Source organism: Apus apus, chromosome 3 (genome assembly GCF_020740795.1).
Source record: "Apus apus isolate bApuApu2 chromosome 3, bApuApu2.pri.cur, whole genome shotgun sequence".
In the NCBI taxonomy this organism is placed as follows: Eukaryota; Metazoa; Chordata; class Aves; order Apodiformes; family Apodidae; genus Apus; species Apus apus.
The window spans coordinates 78,721,764-78,742,630 of NC_067284.1; the positions used below are offsets into that span (position 1 = coordinate 78,721,764).

Consider the following 20,867-nt stretch of genomic DNA (forward strand, 5'->3'; position numbering starts at 1 on the left):
TATCTTCTTAAGGCTGGCATCTTATTTGTTCTCAGAAGAAACTAATTTTTCAATCTGAATATAAAAGAATATGCCAATGAAAATGCTTCTAGAACAACTACTCTGACCAGAAATCTGCCTGTTTAAGAATAATGGTGTAATTGCTTGAGATGCTTTCCTAGGTGTTCATTACGTTCAGATTTTCAAAACTACATATTGAGTAATGTGCAGTAGCTTTAAATAGCATCTATAAGAAGTAGCAATAGAAAAACATTTACACTGCTTTCACAGACAGCAGTACTGCTTACACTCCTGAATGTTCTGGGAGGGATTTTGTTACTTCTGCTAATATTCAGTAAAAAAATTTTGGCAGTCAAAGAGCCCAAAACTCGATCTGGACCAGACTGAAGAATTATTCCTCATATAACCTCCTGGTTTAATTACACTAGCACAAGATGAGTAAAATAATTCTACATTAAGAAAAAAACAAACAAACAAAAAACCCCAACAAACTAGCAAAAACATGGAAACGTTTAAAAGGCCATCATTACCAGTCTTGGCGACCTTAATACCCTTGCTCAGAAGAGGGCTAACTTGGTGTTGAAGTTGCTGCAGCCTTTTTTTCCCACAAGGTAGCAGCACTAGAACTATGAATGAGCAAGAGGCTTGTGAGCCCATCTCACCAAAATTAAGAAAGGCTGCCTAGTTTACTGACTTTCTAGTCTTTCAGAATCTGCAGCTCAGAATCAGCAGTAGAGCTTAAACACCAGGAGTGGGTGGAAACAGCAATTAAAATAATAAAAATCTACATTTACATTTTACTTTAACTGACCTGTCTCCTGCTGAAAAAGCACATCAGGGGACTTGAAACACTGCAGACTAAAATGTTGTGTATATAAATATATTTGTGTGAGTGAATATGTATGTGTACATTGAACACAGCAGAAATTCCATCTTGTTACCATATATAGCAAAAATCTTGAAACTGATTAGAAGCTTCTGCTTGCCCCTAGGTCTCCTGGTTTCACCACTTTTCCTCATGCTTTTTGCTGCATTTATCAATTGTCACTGCCCAAAACCCATACTATAATGAAGGAGGAACCTCTTTGTCAGCACACAGTAACTGCTGGGGGGAGTGACCACCCACCCTGCATTCACTTTGCCCTACCTGAATAATCATGTAACCCTCATCAAAACATCCTAGTGTGAATATGTATGTATAATGATTTGTGTTGGGCTAGGTGTGCCCTTCTGAGGCAAATCTCCCAACGGTCCCAGCTTAGCAAGCTGTTTCACCCCCATGGAGCAGGCTTGGAGCACATGAACTGCGCTTTGGGGAGATCCACCCAATGCACCTGCAGCTGCAAATGGGTGCACAGCTCCTGAGATCAGACTGGAAGTAGGCAATAGTTAACCTGGGACACAGCATGGATGGCATAGCCTCAGCACCAGATGTTTCACTTACAGTCTCATGCCTGTCGGTCCTCACTGCTGGCTAATGTACACATAGCCTTAGTAGCCTAGATGGAAAGTTAAAATCAGAGGGGCAATATCTGTGAAGGTCACAAGTGCTAGAACAAAACAGGGGCAAAAATGATGGAAGAACACACCACATCACCCAGATGAAGGGTATTTTTAATGTGAAATTGCAGACATCCTAGGGTCACGTATTAGGTGATATTTACTGAAGGGACTGATCTGTGGCATTCAGGAAGGGTCACTGCCATTTGCAGGTGGAAACAGTAAAACTCTATAAAACACTTTAATATGCTCTGAAATTGTATATTAATAGATAAGCTGAAAAAACCCCAAACAACTCACTTCTCATCAAAAAGAAGAAAATACACTGGGTGATGTGGACTGTATGTGTGTACACACACACACACATATAGTTACAAGGAGTTTTTTCAGTTTTTACTTCCTAGGACTTTATATATATATATATGCAAAAGATACACACATACTCTTACGGTTTTTATGACTGTTCATATATTTTTTTTCTCTTCTGAGTATACAGAGACACTCCCAGGACTATTTCTCTTTGTGAAGGAATTAGGCAGTGCTGTGGAACTACGTCTAATGTAGCCTTGAGTACTTACTCCTATTGTTGTCAACACAAAGTACATGAACCCTTTTGGTCTGCTAACTGTCATCTCTTATATCAAGGAAATTGAATCAAGTACCTTGGCCTAAAAAATTAACATAGCTTGCATAAATATATTTGATAATGTCCTTGAGTTTCCTTGTGAGATGAAGACAAACACAAAGAAGCAGGAACAGCATGTACACTTTTTAATTGTTATTTTAATGTATTTATTTTCATTTTAAATGCCATGGCATCACTTAGCTGAAACTGTAGTACTGGATCCTATCAACACACTAAATAAATAAATAGATGGTTCTGTGTGCAGCTGAACTAATTAAGCCAGGTTTCCTATCAGGTTTTAGCTTGTAGTTCAATTCCCTCACATATGATAAACTGTAAGCTCTGCTTTAGCTTCTCCTGTCCTTGCAAAATTATTTTCTCCTGTGTGGATTCTCAGTTGTGTAACAAGGAGGAGTAATCTTGGGGGCACTAATTCAGGGCATTCTTATTTAAAAGATCAACTAATTCAAAGAAAGTTCTCAGAAGTTAGTTTCTCTGTTGAACTTGACTGAGATTGGCCAAAGATTTAAAAATATTGGAGAAGATGCAGAGATACAGTTACACTTGCACAACCAAAGCAACAGCAACTGTTCTCTGGGAGCTACGCTAAGAGGTGTATTTTTATTTGAAGAAAACAGAGATATCAGTGTGCCATTAGCCATTGCCTTTTAACTCAAATTTATTAATTTTTCATTAAGGATACTGGACAGTTGTGCAGGGCAAGAGCAGCAGAGAGTATTGACAAGTCTGACAGTCAATGTTTACCCTCCCTATGGGGTAGAGATACAATTTTGTTTATTTGTATAGTCAAAGATTCAGGAGAATTCAATACCATTTGACAGAACAGAAGGATTTCTGGCAGGTGGCTGCAAGTCTGTTCAAAGGTATTTAAGCTTTCACAATATTTGGTCACTTATTAACAATGTTTGATTATATGCTTACAAGACAACTGCTGAAGTAATAAGTATGAAATATTACTAATGCATTAAAAGTTTATGTGTTTATTACAAGCAGTGGATTAATCTCGGGGGGGGGGGGAGGGGGAGGGAGGGGAAAGGGGGCGTTTCAGAAAGTGCAGCATACCACAGAAGAAAATTTACAGAACAATTACAGCTAAAGAATTTTATGTCAATTGTAAAATAACCATGCTTTCCCATTCAGAAATGAAAACATCAGTAAATTAAGCTACATCTTGGAGGAAAATAGCATCCATCCATTATGTACAGTGCAATGGTTCTCTCACCCATTCAACACATTTAGTCATTATTACACTAATTTTTCAATACAAAACAAAAATACTGCCCAAGTTCAAAAGTTTTCCATAAAATCAGTGTAACTACCTGGCCTGTTTTTATACAAATAGTGTTGTAAGGATACCTAGTGCCTTATGCAGGTGTGTCAGTGTTGCAGCTCTGGTGTGCTTAGCTCGGCCTGCAACACCTGCCTGGGGCAAGGGGTGGAGTGGGGCAGGACCTTCACAGGGTCTTACCCTGCCAGAGCTGCTGACCTCCCTGAAGCTTGTTGGAACTTCATTATCTTGACATCTTTAATTTTATAGAATTGGCTAAAACTAAGCTACAGGTTCAGGAGCTATTAGTGGGTGGAGGAAGTGTCGTGATACTGCCTGACAAAAGGACAGCATATGGACAACCTTGGCACATAAGCTTCTTTTGTCTTAAGAAATATAAAGCTAAAAATACACAAAAAATATTTAAAATACATGGACCTAATAATTTTATAATAAATGGTGGCCTGGACTTGGAACTGCTAATTTTCTTTTGAACTTGGAACTGCTAAGTCTCTTTTGAACTAGGAAAGAAAATCTGTGTGCAAAAGAACAACACTTCTAAAAACAGTTCCTTTCAGTTTTTTAGAATATATGTCAGATTTAGGCCAATTACATTGTGTCAAATCTAGGTAAATTCATGTTTAGTTCCTCAGCTTGGAAAGCTGGTGTGTCTGGCATGTTTCAACATGCATGCTGCTTTGCCTGGGTAAAATGGTCACAGGTGAAAAGCAAATAAGGCATTTGGGACCAGACAGGTGACCTGTTTTCACAATTGGTATGCATGCAGGCAGTTATGGACAGTAGTTCTCCTGGGCCTTCATTTTCCAAAACAGGCCACTTGTCAAAGGCCTTCAGCCTGAGACAGCCACTTTGGAAAACTCACTTCAGTATTTGCATCATTTGTTTCAATTTTGTGCTGTGTTTTCCTTCCCATTAATTATTTTTTAAAAATTCCTTTCCTGCTTTAATTTGCTTGTAGAAAAAATTTTGGCAGATGGTATTGAAAAGAGAATATAAAAATAAAGGTTCTCCAATAAGTTTTTACTATTGTTTCTGAACATTTGAAATCTCCTTCAGCACAGAGATTCATGTGGTCCTGTTCTGCTTTAAAACACTGATTGACTAGGTAACTTAAAACAATTACTTATAGTTAAATTTGTTCTTTAAAATATTTTAATTTAGTAAGTTTTCCATAAAATTGAAGAGATAAATATATTATTAAAAACATATTAATAGATTGTACTTTTTTGTTTGTTTGTTTGTAACTAGAAAAACTGTAGAATACTGAAACAGTATTAACTTTTCCACCTTAACAAACTTCTGCCTTTCTCTCAGGGTGTAGTTTGGTCTCACGTATGGCTGATTTCATCCTCAGGTTCTTGGTGGAGAATCAGTTAGCATCTGTAGTTATTTTAAGGGAAGTCTTTACTTGGAGATAAACCTTACCTATGTAAGGCACATTTTTGTTTGTTGGGGTTTTTTGTTTTGTTTTTGGCTTTTTTTTTGTTTGGTTGTTTGGTGGTTGGGGTTGTTTTTTTGTTTGTTTTTAATGGCACGTTGTTCACTTTCAACAGGTAATTGCTATGTTTTTTAAGAACTACATAGTATTCTTTTTTTTGAGTCATATGGCAGAGGAAAATTCCAGCTGCTGAAGAGCAGATTCTTTCATTGCAGATACAGCAGTTTCCTTAGTGGTTTCCTTGAGCCCTCATACTGAAGAACAGGAGTTTTGCGCTTTTAAATTCTGGCAGGATGTTGTGTCTGGGCACCCTCCCGGAGCCTTCAGCAAGACTAAAGGGTTGTCTGGATGATCCTTCTTCCGTTCAAGGCCAGAAATAGGGCTAAGGAGGCAGACCCAGAAAGAACTCCCATCATAAAGGAGAAAGGTCTTGTGAGTGTCATTGATAAAAGTGATGTCTCAGATGGGTGCGGGGAGCAATACCTTCTGCACCCTGTTAAAACGCAAGTTACTCCATGACTTTGGGCAGTCTGTAGTGGACTTCTGCTGAAATCAGCTTTGGGCCTTTAAAATGGCTCAAATTGCGATGAAGCTTTTGAGCCTGGACTGCTCCTTTTCCTGGCAACCGAGCAGGGCTTCCCCAGGATTTTGCAGCTTCGGGCCTCACTAATGCCGGGAAATAGTGTTTGTCTGACGCTTAGAAACAGCAAAAGCGAAGTTAGGGAAAACAAGCAGCCAACAACAGACTGAAGCGGGGCACGTAAACGGGTAAATGTGCGCTTGAGCAGCGCCTTCCCGCAACGCCTGCAGCAGGTGCGGCAGCCGCTCCCGGCAGCACCGCCCGGGGCTGCGGGGCTCCCGGCGCTGCGGGGCTCCCGGGGCTGCGGGGCACCCACGCTCACAGCCGGCGGCCCCGGCCAGGCCGAGGTCCGCCCACCGGCTCCGGGGCGGCCCGGGACACAGGGCGGGCCCGGCCCAGCGCCCTCCTCCAGAGGGCAGCGCCCGTCACCGGGCGGCCCGGCCGGTGCTGCTGCGGAGGCCCGTCCCCGTCGATCCGGGTATCGCCGCCCCGAGGCGGCTCCGCCGCCGCCGCCCTCCCCCAGCGCCGCGGCGGGAGAGCCGCGGGGCCGCGCCCGGGCCAGACGCGCTCCCGCTGCCGGACCGGCGCGCCGGTACGTACCGGGGGCGGCGCCGGGCGCGGGGGGGGCGCTGCCGCAGGCAGAGCCCGGTGCGGGGCTGCGGGGCGGGCTGTGCCCCCGCGGGGAGGTGGCCGCGGGGCTCCGCAGCCCTCGGGCGCGGTGGGGTCGGGGCGGCAGCGTGACACCCCTCCCGGCTGCGTTACGGCCTGGCGGCTGGGTTTCCGCCCTCTTCTGTTGCGGAAAATCCGATTAAAGGAGTTTCTCGCATTAAAACAACAAAAATCCCGAAATGCCGCAAAGATTAAAAGTGAAGGCTGCGTCCTGCGCGCGTGCCGGCGCGGCAGCGTGTGCCCCTCACCCCCCTCACCCCCCAAGCCGGCCTGATTTTGCTGCCATAGCACATGGGCTTGTCTGGCAGAATCTGCTGGAGTTGTATTGTAACTTTGTGTCTGCAGCAGGCGCGAATTATTCTAGCCTTCCGCTCCTGTGGCGTCAAACCCGAAGTAAGTCGTCTGGGAAGAGTAGAAAAAACATCTTTAACTGCGACTGTTGTTGTTGTCTCACAATTTCAGGGGAGTGCAGAAATGTCTCGCTTTGAAAATAAAGGACTAATACTGGGCATAATGGCAGGGACTGCTGGAATAAGCCTGATGCTGATTTGGTACCGTAAGATCCGAAAGGCGGGTGCAGCTGTGCCTATACCTGCGTTCCGTGGCCTAGGTAACAGGCTTAATTCTGTGGGCTTGCCCCTTGAAGCTGCTAACGAGCAAGGAGTAGCAATGGTTTTACATGGAAGGCAACTGCAGATACTAGAAAAACTGAATGGCTTGCTAGTAAGCGTGGACGAACTGAAGAGAGAAGTGCAGTTTCTGAAAGAAGCTATTCCAAAGCTCGAAGAGTTTGTTCGAAGTGAGCTTCAAGGTAAGGGAGAAGTTCAAAGAGTTAGCCCATCACACAGAGCAACAAAGCGGAGAAAAGCTGAGACAGCCTCTGGTGCAACAGAAACTACCAGCTCTGAGGAGGCCGAAAGTGAAGGAGGGTGAGTCAATAACATTTTGAATATAGTGGAGTACATATACAATGCGAATTGCATCATTACCTGTGTGAAACTTTGTATTGTCAACAGGAGCCCTTTAAAAAAATGGTGTGTATTTTGTAATTCTCTGTATTCAGGGGGTAAAACATTCAGATTAATAATTTTTAGATCAGAGGAAACTCTGGGTGACTGTTTCTGAATCTCCACCACAGCTGAAGTTGGCTGAACACCAAGCATAGAAGAAATTTAAAGGGTGCGTTTGGTAACAATCTGATGCAGTATTGCTACATAGCTGTGCAATGAGAGGCAAAGTTCAGCAAAGTGATGTGATTTTAGAAGTGCTTCTATTGAGACAGTATTTTGATGTCTCTGACAGTTTGTTCAAACTGTATGAATGCTCTTGTGCTTTTCATGGTGTTTGTCTTATATAGGCCTTAAAGATGAGTTGTTACAGTGTTCTGCCTAAAGGTATTACATGCTATGAAAGCTGTGTCCAAATGTAACACATGTACAAATGGCAGTATGTTTATGTCTGTTTGCTTTTGTGGACTCTTTCTGGTGACTTAAAAAATAATTACGAGGGATTTAGGGTATTGGCTCAGTAAGGTAAAAAGTTCCTGGTTTTGATCACATCTTGTAGTCCCATTACAGTTAATAGATCTTTTACACGTGTGTGTTGAGGGACATGCTGAAGGATCAGATGTACCTGCAGCCCAGGAGAAGGACTATATTTTTATCTTTTCATGTGTTACCTAATATAGCCTCCAGCAGTAATATAAAGGTGGTAGTGACATTACTGTCCTGTAGTTGCAACATTGTTTTGATATAATCAGATACTTATATATGCAATTTAATAAGGGTGTATTTATAGCAAGTGAGTTTTTTGAACCATCTCAATGCGTTACATACACCTGAGTAGGCAGCAGTAAATTGTCTATCTTAAGTAACTTTTTTTCTTTAAAGATATATTAATTAACTGTAATATTCTCAAGACAGCAACATGCCACATATAACGAAATGACAGAATTAGATTTTTAAGAGTTCCTCCAAATTTATTTTCAGTCCTGTGGGCAGAACTTCCTGTGTTACACCCCAGCCCATATGCTTCATGAGTCTTATATTTTGATACCATATTTTGAGACCTGTCAGTTCTATTATGAACCAGTTCTTTATTTTAAATATTCAGTATTTGGCAGAAGTTTTCAAAGATGTTTCCCCTCATATGGTGTAGAAACATTTATCTATTAATTGGTCAGATTGTGTTATTCATTAGTTGGCTTTCAGAAGCCTTTGTTTCAATGCATAAAATGTTTTGAGATTTAGATAAGGCTAAAGAACGAGTTTATGCATAATCAGGTTCACAAATGCAATTATTCCACACCTTGCATTTGAGAAGTCCCATTTTTTAGTCAGGAGAGATGCATTGCTGTTTGGAAGCTAGCCAAGGAAACTTGTCTGTTCAGGTTCTTTCTTGTGACGGAGAAGCTGATGAGATGATCCAATAGAAGTGATTATAGTGTGCAAGAGCTTTGAGTGTGTCCTTAAGAGAGGCCTTCTCTGACAAGTATTTGTATACAGTCAGAAGGAAGGGAGATAATTCAAGGTTATAGATAGTTTTAGTCTTTTGGATATGTGCTTTTCCAATGCTATTTAGTCCCTTTTGAAAAGAGGTGGGTTTTTTCCTCCTAACATCTTGTACTTGATGTACTTGCTTTGCATATGTTATCTAAATTTAAGATAATTTAATTTCATTTAAGTAATTTTCTTTTTGTATTTTTTTCTTCCTCTCGCGAGTGGAAGTAGGTTGCTAATTCTAATGTGTTTACAGTTGCAATGCATATAGCTTTTTTTGAGGTCTTCTGCAACTTAAATGACAGTGGTTCTATGTCAGTTTGCCTTGAGAGACAATAACAACGCACATTTTTTTTCCAGTTAATATGCATCACCACTTCCTGCGCTGTAGCACCATGTGTATTGTTTTGCTCTGTTCTATGGTCAATTCCACACATACATTCACTAGCATTCAGTTGCTAGTTTGTGCACTAGAGAAATAATGTTTCTCCTTGTTAAAGATTAAATGTTTTCATTTACTGTATTCTATCTGAAGTACATGTAGCATGTTTTGCTGCCTCAGCAGTATTTTCATGATCTAGAAGATAGGATTTTGCTTGTGTTAAGCACTTCTGGTTTTAACTGACAAATGGGTAGATGCTGGGAATTGACAGATGAAGTAATCTTTAGAGTTTTATGGACTTGTATTGAATAACTACGTTGGTTTCAGACTTGTAAACTTCTTCCAGAAAAGCTTTTAATATTACCTGTTTTTTTCCATATGATATTTGAAGCTGGCAGTCTCTGCTGTGGTCCTCACTCCTTTGATCTGCCTTGGTCATATTCTTAATGTCACTGTTGGTATTCAACACCTTAGGAAGAGAAGCTTTCTCTTTTTCCTTTCAAAAATATATTTCTGTAAGTGGGAAAATATAACATTATTTACATAATAACAGCCAGAATGGAAGATACGCTTGCGTAGGTGGAACATTGCCTGAATGCTAACGAGCCTGTGCTTTGTAGTCTGTGCTTCTCTGTATTCTATTCTTAGCAGTTTATTTCAGTTTCCATAGTTTACTAGTGAAAACCTCAATCTTTAATATTTGAGAATGTTTAACAAGCACTTATTCATGTACAAATACAATAAATTGTGTCTAGATGATCAGCTGGGCTGGTGAAGTTCTCTTTGTGACTTTAAAACTGTTTCCTCCCTGATGCAGCAGTGCTGAACCATTGACACCAGTGTCATCTTGGGTACTGGTCTTCATCTGGCCTGGCATCCAAGCTTTTCAAATTACACCAGGAAGACTCACTTCAGTAAATCCTTCTCCTACATGTGTTTTATTTATAAATTATCATTTAAATAGTTTAAATATTCAGCAGGAAGAAACATTTCCCATGTCTTCTTCTGAGTATCACTTCACTTATCGCTTCATTTCTTCATTTATTTTTCTGCCCTTTTGTTTTCAGTGCAGCCCTCAGTTGATGTAAGCATCTGGTTTGCCAAACTTTTCCTTGAAGGCGACTTGTTATTCCTGATGGATACACACTCTGCTGGGTCATACAGTACTATTTTGCTCCAGATCAGTGTGTGACACATAATCACCTTTCTATTGAATTAGCTGGAGCTCATGAGATGGTGTTTGTGCCAGCTTGTGATTTCTTTTTAAGTTGGCAGGGAGTCAACAGATGATATTTGATCTGACTAGAAGCTGAAGTGTTGTTAACAGGTAATACCTGGTTAGGCCCAGGGTCTGCCAATCTACAGGCAATCCAACACATTTTTGAACCAGCCAAGTGAGTTTTTATCACAGTGGTTTTATACACCATGTAGCTCAGTTTTTCCACAATGCAGTTCTAGGTGCCTGGATTTCCTGAACAGCCTAACCATGATGTGGTGAGCTCCAGAACAGTCTTGTTTGTTCTTTGAACTTTGAACGGTCCCTTGTGATCCAGCTGAGTCCTCTTGGTTGATCATTGCTCTTCAAGTTCTTATCACTGTTTTTCCTCTCCTAAATAAAATCTATTGGTAATAAAGGTGAAAACAAGTTGGCACTGTCTGTAGACATTGTTTAATTTCTTATTTTTTTCTCAAATATTTATCAATGTATTTATCACATGTAAATACTCACATTTCTATTTATCATCTGATTAAATATCTTGCAGGAAAATACCAGGTAAAATTGCAGATGTCAGTGTTGTTTTATGAAATATCTGTAAAGCACATTACAATGACTTCCTTGTTTTTTGTTGTTTTCCCTTTTGAATTAGTGTCACCAGCCCTTAGATTCTTGGAGTTTTTCAACTATGTTAAATAGTATCTCCACTTTGTTTGTGTTTATACTGAATTTTATTTTTTATAGTATTGCTCTTCATAACATACTTTTCTAGAATGAGCAGATGTATAAGCCTGCTAGCTCTTTTGTTGAAGTCAGTTATCAAGCTCTTATTGCAGTTTTATATTAATAATAACTGTCATTACACTCTTACTTTGTCCTTCTGTAGCTGGAATGACTTCTTATCCAGTAATAAAAATGTCTTCAGTTCAAATTGGTAAAGTACAGCTTACGCAAGTTGTTAGGAAGAATTGTAGCTGTTTATTTTTTTAAAAGTCTCTATTGCCTTCTTAACATTTCAGCTATGATAAGGACTGGGCAGAGAGTTAGTAAGAAAATGTCATCAGAAACATAAGGGAAGAACATTCTTTCTGCCTGGCTTGCCACCATTTTTGAAGTTATATTTAATGTTTTATATTTGATTAAATTACTTTGCTGTAATTTTACCCCCATGACTCCTGAGCAATGTACAAGTTTGCCTGAGGTGCACGACTAGTGAGATGGGAACTCATCACAAATAAGTCATGAAGCCCTTAGCTGTCACCTTGGTCCTTTTCCTGTGGAAAATGCTGACAGGCAGCAATGTCAGCTCTGGAGCCAAAGAGACAATAAGAGAGGACCCTCTGAAGGCACTAAGAAGTTACTTTTCTGAGGAAAGAAAGGAAATATTTAGATGAATCCTGGTGCATCTTGGGGGTAACTAGCATGCCCAGTCTTAAGCACTAGCAATTCTTTGCACTCACTGGTACGTTGTTGTATAAGGACATTTAATTTCTGACCTTTCCATGAAAAGTGCTTTTTACTTCAAACAAAATTTGGAGAATATTTAGAAGATTTTGTTTCTTTTGTTTGAGAATGATGTTCTTCTCTGTTGGTTGTGTAGAAACTCCTGCCCTTTAGTGTAGCTCAGTGTCTTCTCATCTGTGTCAGCAGGTACAGGGTTGTGTGATTTGTGGCAGTCCCTAGGAATTACTGGCATTGTCTTACACTGAAAAGTTACTCACTTCTTACAGGTTATTTTATAGGTATTGCTTTGCCTTCTTTAAAGCACACAACAACTAAACTGAAATTTATGGCATTCTCATTAAGGTTGAAGATGATCTGCCCCATATTTAAAGTCTTTGAGGATTCATAAAGCAGATAAATAGAGGACGTAGGAGAGAATTTCCCAGGACAGTGGAGGTGAGAGGGGGTGGGAAACAAATGACCAGTCCTCTCTGCTGTTTCTCAGCACAAACTTGGCCTGTAGATCATGTTTCTGTAGGAGAGGTGGGATGAGGAAAGGGTTGATACAGTATGGTCTGATCTTAAAAGATTGCTGTTTTGTGATATTTTGTAGTTAGCTCCTTATGGGTGTTCACACGATCTGTTACATAGTGAGCTACTTCACACTTTTTCCATGTGAGACTCAGTGAATATTCTCATGTGACTTATCTGATGTCATATGAATTTTATGTTTGGCCATTACAGTTTGGTACAGTGCTGCTGGAAATCTCTGCTGGGTTTGTTTGGAGTGACAAGACTTGGCTGTCAGCCTAACTGTGGCCTTTCTGTCTTTGCTGGGGTAGCAACATTTTCTAATCCTCACTTTTGTCTGTTTTCTAACATTGGAACAGTAACGATCATAGAAATTTTGGCAGATGTTTATGCAGCAAATATAAAAAATGACAGCATCAACATTGATTTTCAAACACAATTCCTTACTACCAAATCTACCTGCTTAGGTAGCATTTGATGCAATGCCCAAATTCCTGTAACTAAGGAATTGTATGGTAATTAGAAATGGCCTTTACTGCTTAGTTGTTGGTACTTCATATTACTTAGTGTCCTTGGTTTAGGTCAGTAATTGCAGAAATCCTCTGGGCATTTATCTTTTAATGGGGGGGGAGGGCGCGGTGCGGGTGGGGTGGGGCAGGGCATCCAAACCATGTGAAGAAAGGTACTTTACAAACACACTTCACATCATAAGATTATCTATTGGAGCTAAAAGACTGTCGCCCTCACTCCAAATCCCTTGCACTTGTGGTCAAGTTAGTGCTCTTACAAATTCAGCCTATATATGAGGTAGCTCTGCATCCCCTTCAGAATAACTGTGGAGGAACAAGATGCCGTGTTTTTAAATATGCTTCAGAAAACCAAATTAAATGTTCAGCAACTTAAAAATAAGGACTTGGCAGGATTCAACATACAAAGTGTCATCAACTTCAGCATCACCAAAATTATATAAAACAAATCTGTGGAAATCTAAAGTTTCTGCTCCGTGTTAGTTTTCAGTTTGGACAGGTAGGCATATTTTATGTGTGTATTGTTTTATCCAAAATATGTTTGACTCCTCTTTCCCATATTGCCAGGTTAATTTTGCAGTGAAACTGTCATGCCACATCTAGCCCTACCGGAGCTTGATAAACTGTTGTACTAGTTCATTTACAGGCTGCAGGTGTATGTGCTGGTCCTGTCCAAAAACAACGTATTGAAAATAGAATATTTAAAAGCCATAACTATTAACCTCCATTTATATTACTAACCTTCTGTTCTGAGTATATATTTCTGAAAAAAAAACAAAACACCACAACACAATATTTTATATATTTTTACTGTCATAGCTTATTTTTATTATCCAGTTGCTTAATGTATATAGTACGTTTCATGCTTTTTCTTCTCATAAGTTATAATTTAAAAAGTCTCTGAACCTGCTGGATAACACTTTTACATTATTTCTGATCAGAACAATATTTTCAAAAGTGGAAATGCAGAAGATTAGGCTTTTCTGTCCATTTTTAGTAGATAAGCAAAAAGCTTCTTTTTTTAAAAAAAAATGATGCCATATATCTGCTCCTGTATGAAATTGGAGGACCATAATTTATGCTCAACACTTTGGACAGTGAGGCCATCTGCTTATCTCTGCATGGTATTTATGCCTTTGTAAATATTTCTTTGTCCTTGATTGCCTTCTGCTGAGTAATTGTGCAATAAGCATAATGAATTAATATAAGCTCTTTATCAGTTTCAGATATTCTGACCTTCAGAATGTTCAAAAGAAATAAGTAAAGGAATTGCTAACAGTGGTATTATTGCTTATTTAGGTCTTAGAAACGTTTAACAAAGCATGGCAGAAGTGATTCTTATAGCATTTAATCTTTTGGTTAGGAAGCTCATTCCTATTTCCAAAAACAGGGAAATTGAGGTAAAGAGTTAATGAGGCTTATTCATGGTTACAGAGCATGTCTTAATACACATTAAAGATATAAAGTGTTCTGCATTTGAAACACAAGGATACATGTGTTTCTAATGTGTGTCTGCATTTTTTAATGCAGTATTAGGCAGCAGGACAGTGTAATTACTTGCCTGTTATGTTTGGAATATGATTTTTCTGTCCCTTTGAAGGTAAAGGTTTTGTAATAACAACAACAACAATAATAATAATAATCTTAATACCACCAATAAAAACTCCTTTAAGGCTGGGCAACTGGAAGAGATTGTGCTCCAAAATTTTTGCATACAAATTTAACAATGCTTTACCAACATTTTTATAAAAGATGGTTATTATTTTCTGTGATTTTAGTTATCTTACAGCTCATACTGATTCTGAGGGAGACTCTGAGGAAGAAAAGGGATGTATGAAATCACCTGATGCCATTGTGAAATCAGAAGAGTTATCTAATCTTTTACAGCAGGTGGACAATTTGCACAAGGGTTCAGAGGTTGATAAAAAGGAGGGCTTCAGACTGCTGCTTGAAAAAGAGGACAAGGTATTAATGGATAAACTTAATATTATGTTACACTCCTTTTGAGAATGTCCTTAATGCAAGCCTTAACATACACACAGGAATGGAAGATGAAATTTCATGTGTAACATACAGTGAAAAAAGTATTTCAAGGTGGTGTCAATGTTCATGTTGGGTGAGCGTAGAAGTTTTATTATTTTATATCCTATCCAAGCTCAGTAATCTTGAAGCTTTGTTTGATGTATGAATGCTTGCATGGAAAAGATACGGGCTCTTTTCTAAATAAATGAAACTTACTTTTGTTGTTTTTAGAATGGTCTGTGTGACAAAGTCCTGGGGAATTAAATAGTAACCAGACCAAGTGTTCTCAAGGAATCCAGCTATATATGCTTATAAGTTTCTGTTATACTTCATGTGAACTTTTGCTTTGACTTTACTGTGCACATCTGTAACTCCAGGTAAAGTTTCAAAGTGGTTTGATGTGCAGCACTTAATTCAGTGTATCAGTTTCTTCTTATTTGGAAAACATTAGTTCTGATTATGTTTTCATTTACATATTGAAATACACAGGACAGTAGATGAGATACTAATTGTGAGTGAGTGTGGTGTGCTTGTATCCTACCTAAATAAATTATGTCACCTTATCTATGGATCTGTTTTGCTTTACGGGATTACCTTTTCATTTTTTATAATAAAAGAACTCTAAAACTGATTTATGAAATAAAATCTCTGTAGACAGAGCAGGGTATTTCAAAGCATGGTCTTCTCTTTTGGTTGTGAAAAATAGTTCATCTAGGTCTCGCATTAACTAAAAGTAGTGTAGAAGGATGCAGAATAGCCAAAGATTTATGACCTATTCCAATAACCTGCTTAAAGCATTATGAAAGGAAACTGTTTAAATCACATTCTGGGCAGTTGAACTACCCATCTGTCCCTCTACTTTCAGTTTGAAAACTCTGTGGACTTTCTTTGGAGACTTGCACGAGCTTATGGAGATCTGTTTGAGATGACTACTGATGATGAGGAGAAGAGGAAATACGTTGCTGATGGTAAGCAGAGGAAAAATGTTTATGGAGAATGCCATCTGAATGTAGTGAAACATGCTTTGAACTTTGGTTAAGTTTTCCAGTCCAAGGAATTTCCAATCCAACAAACGGGAGCATTTGTACTGTAATAATGCTTTGCGCAATAAACTGCCACAGCATCAGCCCATTCTTTCCTCACCAAAATTGAAGAAGTAGTATTATTGTGGGTCACAGTTGAAGCCTTAAAATCCTGTATTTTGTTGAGAATCAGATGGATACAGAATGTGAAAAAAGACAGATGCTGTCAGTGGAGTTTCTTAATTACATTTTTGGGGGAGTAGAGAAAGAAAGAAAAGCCAAGGCAATGTCAAGGTTTGTTTTTCTGTTTTCCTGTATCAAAAGAGTGCTGCTGCATGTCAGCAGGAGCTTTTTGTAGTGATGGTGGAGATGAAACTGTGAATCTGGAAAAACTGTTGTCCAGGAACAGAAGTCATCTGACAATTGATATTGCTTCCAGGTGTCTCTCCCCATGTGTTCTGTTAGACAGCATAACCCCAACAAGGTTTTTCTTCTTCACAGCACTTTTCCTTTCTTGTTTTTAAAAGTATTGCCCTTTCTTTCAACTATCTGGGAAGCATATTGGATAAAGGTAGAGTTTACATTTTCTCTTGTGTTTTGAGCCTTTGTCTCCTTATTACAATGAAAAATACATCTCTTCTACCTGTGTCACTCTCCTCTAGTCAATACAGTGTTCTTAAAATAATCCTTGTTGCCTATTTCTGAGAATACTCCTCTCTCTCCTTTGTTACTCCATTGCACCTCCCTTTTTTTGCACCAAATTCAGGTTTTATAAGCGTGTAAGTGTATCCAAGTATATAAGTATATCCAGGTTCAGATGATTTTGTCTTTTGTGACTAATTTCTGATTTTCTACTTTTTGTTCTGTCAGTAATGACAACCTCACTGGCAAAGCAGTTTTGGCTGCCCTTGGTCGTCATTAAAGGCAGTGTCATGCCCTTGTGCTGTCATAACATATTCCATAGCCAGCTTCAGCTTGTCCAAGGTCCTTATCCTTATGCTTTTCTCACCTAAATACACATGAAGACTTGCATTGTCTTAGCTACTTAATTTGCTTTAGTAGCAGCTTGGCTTCTCTCTATGGAAGTCACCCAGTGCAGTGAGGATTGTGACACAAACTAAGTTACAACAGTAGACTTCATTATTGGAGCTTTCGTTTTTACCAGTGACTACATATAGCCTCAGTTGATGAAAGATAATGGCATAGCAAAAGACAGGGAGAGAAAAAGAACAATTAAATGAAATTGGGTTGTAGGTGTTGAGTAACCAGCCCAGTTTGGCTCATTCTTATGAAGCAGTGGGTGGTGGCAGCCTTTTTCATCTCTGTTCCTGGAAGTGGTGCAGAGATATTGAGACTGTGGGGGAGCTGGCAGTAGTTTTAAGGGTTTTTTCATTCCACTGGACTGGAGGACTGTGTATGGTGTTCTTTGTTTTTATGAAGTTAACTTTTAATACAGAAATGTCAGTGTGGCTTAATTGGTTGCAGCCGAGACTTTGCAAACAGCAGGTGTCTCATCTGAACTTCTTACTGGGAGCGTGGGTTTGATCAAATCACTTACTGTCATCTTTATTCAATTAAAAGTGGAACTTCATGGAAGTCTTTGTGCTGGAAAGGAACTTCAAATACTCAAATTCCTGTACCGGAGGCAGGAAACAGCTTTGCTGGTTCTTCTGACAGGTGCTTCCCTAACCTGCTTGTAAGGGTCTTCAATCTTACAGACAACATAACTACCTTTGGCAGTCCAGTCCAATCCTTCCTTTATTTAGCTGCATCTAAATAGGATTTTAAGAGAAAATACTATAATTGCATACATATATATGCAGATATATATCTACGTATGGGTATGTAAATGCTGTAAAGCATTATATTGTCCATCTAAATGTTTACAGGAGCAGGAAGCAGTTCTTTCTTTGCAGCTAGGGTATATCAGGTTGCCTTGTTCTTGGGAGCTGCCTAGAATGTGGGAGAGTACAATAAATCTTTTAATATCTTGTATTCCATTTACAGGAAAGACTAAAGCTGAAAAGGCTGTTCAGCTGGATGACAGAAGCGCTGAGAGTCACCAGTGGTAAGTTGGAGAAAGTGAATTTTTTGCAAACGTAGATGTATTTATCAAATCCAACAAGAAACTCCAGCTGTCTTTGGCTCTAAATAGTGCCCAACGCAAGCTACATTTATCCTTCTGCAGCTTACATGAATTTAATATATTTTTTTATTAATACATTTTATAGTTTTATGGAACTCAATTATCATAAATTGCAGCTAGAAATTACATTATTCTGTGAAGCGTTTACTACAGTGTATGAAACAACACAATAACCATATTTCAGTATGTACCATGAAACACAGGTGAGAGTATTTGCTAAAACCTGTGTATTATTGCACAAAGAAGTAATAGTTTTCCATTTACTTTCAACCCTTTTCAAAATAATGTCATTTGACCTTGTATTTTGTCCTTTCTTTTACTTGTAATAGTCTAAGTTCTAATAATTAGACAGTAAGAGGACTATGGAAGTTTCAGTTACCTTCTCAATTTCTATTTTATCATAATTTTCCTCCAAGCTTGGCATTTGGATTAGTTTTGTATACCTTGCCAGGACTAACAAACTCTTTGCAAATGCAAATACTTTTTTATCAAATCAACATTATCAGGTAAAAGACAATTCTGTCAAGTTCTAGCTGATAGTTACTTACCTTATTATTTTTCCTTTTTATTTTGGTTTCTGTGTTCTTCATCGATTTTGTCATTACACATGTAGGGCAAGATTTCACTTTTACATATCTAAACCAAATCCTTTTATCCCAGGCTCCCTTCACAATCTAAAAAGAACTTTCAGACTGGCTTCCACTTCTGGAGTGCAGTTCATTAGAGTCCATTTTGCCCATCTGCATTAGGGTGAGATGAATTTCTCCTGAGGTTCAGTTGACAACATCTCCATTGCAAATAGAGGGAGCACATGTCAGCTAGCTCAAGTTTAGACATTTGATTAGACCCAGATGTTTTCATTCAATTAGGTGACTCTGTCTTGGTCTCTCTCTCCTAAACTTCAAAGATGGCTATGTTGTTTTTCCACGCAGCGTTCCTGTGAGTGTTGCCATATTTCTATGATTCTGTTTTTCCTTTGTTTATAATAACTAGTGATCCAGGCACCTGCTTTGTAACAATGGGGTGCCTGGGAGTGTTTTGCTGTGGGAATCTTGACTAATCTTCACTGTCACAGACAGATTTGCATTTGCTGTTTTCCATGTTTTGTAAGTAATTATGATACCTGCCTGGAGATGAAGCCTAGACCCCAGGTGGCTGTAATGTGGAAGTTTAAGGTAGGAGCCTTTGCTTGTGGCCTTACTCAGATGTTTGTAAATTGCCACCATGGTAGCAGAACTGACAGAAGAGGATCATTTGAGCATTACTCCTCAGTGCAAAGTGATTTGAAGCCCATAGCTTGAACATCTATTGAAAGCAATTTACAGCCATTTCTGCTGTTTGCCTGACCACAGCTGTGGTCACTTCTTCAGGCTAATGCTGGTGCATCCCTCTCAACTAGAGCTATGTGTATAAACAACCACAAAATCACATGCAAGCAGAAGTCCTGCCCCTTCTTCCCTAACCCACAAGACTGACAGAATCTCCTAGTATAAATACAACTTCAGTAACACAAGCTATGCTGATTAAATCTTACATGTTTTTCAAGGAGAGTTAGATAGACTACTGGACTTCAGATGTTATATCCTGTACTGACAGGCACATCTAGCAAGGGAAGAATTATGAGTGCAAGGTGGCATGTTCCAGAGGTTAGCTCAGAAAGCCTATTTGAGAGCTTTAAAATTAAAATCTTAGGGTCTGTAAGTTTCTGCTTCTTGTAGCAGATCTGTATGGTTTAGTTCTCATCCTTTTTGTATCTGTGTTGCAAGTGAATGTGAGCGTTTTATCAGTTACTGTTGAACTGGTGTCTTTCTACTGGTGTAGATTTACACCACAGATTTGAATACTTTGGTAAATTATGATTTTTATTAATATTTTTATCTGCTCCAGACATTTGTATGTATTTGTCTAGCCAGACAACTGTTGTTCAATCTGTGATCCCAGTAGATCCTTTTCTGCTGTGCTGCCGCTTAACCAGATGGACTTGTTTTGTACTTCTGTTTTCCTTCATTGGTAGAGGACTTAATACACACTTCACAGGTTTACTGTTGATTTCAGACCATTTCTCAGGTTTATTTTGGCCATTTGAGTTTGCAAATGCTTGCATCTCCTCTCAGATTACAATTTTATTTAAAAATGTTTTGTGGGTTTTTTAAAATCATCAACTTTGTTAGTGAAATTACTGGAAGATAATGGACCCAGCACAAAACTTTGTGGAACACCTATAATAATGCTCAGGTTCACATGAACCTGGGTCTGCAACCCTCTCTACAGGTGATTTAATCTAAACAATGTTTCCATCATTAGTTTTTGAGGAACATCAGGTAGGATGGTGGTAAGTGGATCTGAGAGATGCATATCTTGTCTGTTTCTGGTTAGAGCTTTTACACAAGAGAATGGGAGAAGGTCATGCATTAGGTTGCATGTGTGGTTGCTGGGGTTAGTGATTAGATTTGATAAAAGACAGGTTGCGTGCAAAAAAAAAAAAAGCCACAATTTAGTGGGGGGTTGGGGTGTGCATTTTTTTTTCTTTTCCTCAGGGTGGGTCAGTGGGGTATTTCAGTTCAGAAATGTTGTTGTGATGCCTCAGGGCACTTGTGGTCCCTTCTCCAAGCTCTGCATCTGTTGACTTTTAATCTCTGTGCACATTTCCCTCCCTGCTGAAGGGAGGTAGCAGATATTCGCACTTCCATGGCAGGAGTCCTCTGCAAGGGACTGAGCTCATGTCTGTAATCCAACCTGTGAGGAGGAATATGACACATTCCCTGGGAGTAGGTTCTTTGGATAGCAGTGCATTGGTGAAACACTGCAGCATCCTCACACAAGTGCAGAGGGGGTAGGTTTGAAGTGTGAAGAGATGGAATTGTCAGTGTGGAAGTAATAGTGGCAACCTAGTGGTCCCTGTTACATTTCTATCAAGGAGAGCTGTTGTATTACTGTCTCTGAAAGCTGTTGTTTCACT

The 20,867-nt window shown here is 39.2% G+C and overlaps 1 protein-coding gene across 3 annotated transcripts in view; it reads left to right on the forward strand.

Annotated features, from left to right (window-relative positions):
• The first annotated feature begins 5,872 nt into the window (after positions 1-5,872).
• RMDN2 (regulator of microtubule dynamics 2) overlaps positions 5,873-20,867 on the forward strand; it is a 42,838-nt gene continuing 27,843 nt past the window's right edge. For 2 of the 3 annotated variants that reach the window (XM_051613567.1, XM_051613568.1), the window contains exons 1-5: positions 5,873-6,044; positions 6,584-7,050; positions 14,497-14,683; positions 15,606-15,708; positions 17,770-17,830. In XM_051613567.1, coding sequence (XP_051469527.1) covers positions 6,596-7,050; positions 14,497-14,683; positions 15,606-15,708; positions 17,770-17,830 — 806 coding nt within the window. In that variant the 5' untranslated portion in view covers positions 5,873-6,044; positions 6,584-6,595. The remainder of the gene's footprint in view (positions 6,045-6,583; positions 7,051-14,496; positions 14,684-15,605; positions 15,709-17,769; positions 17,831-20,867) is intronic. The other variant, XM_051613566.1, reaches the window with a different exon arrangement.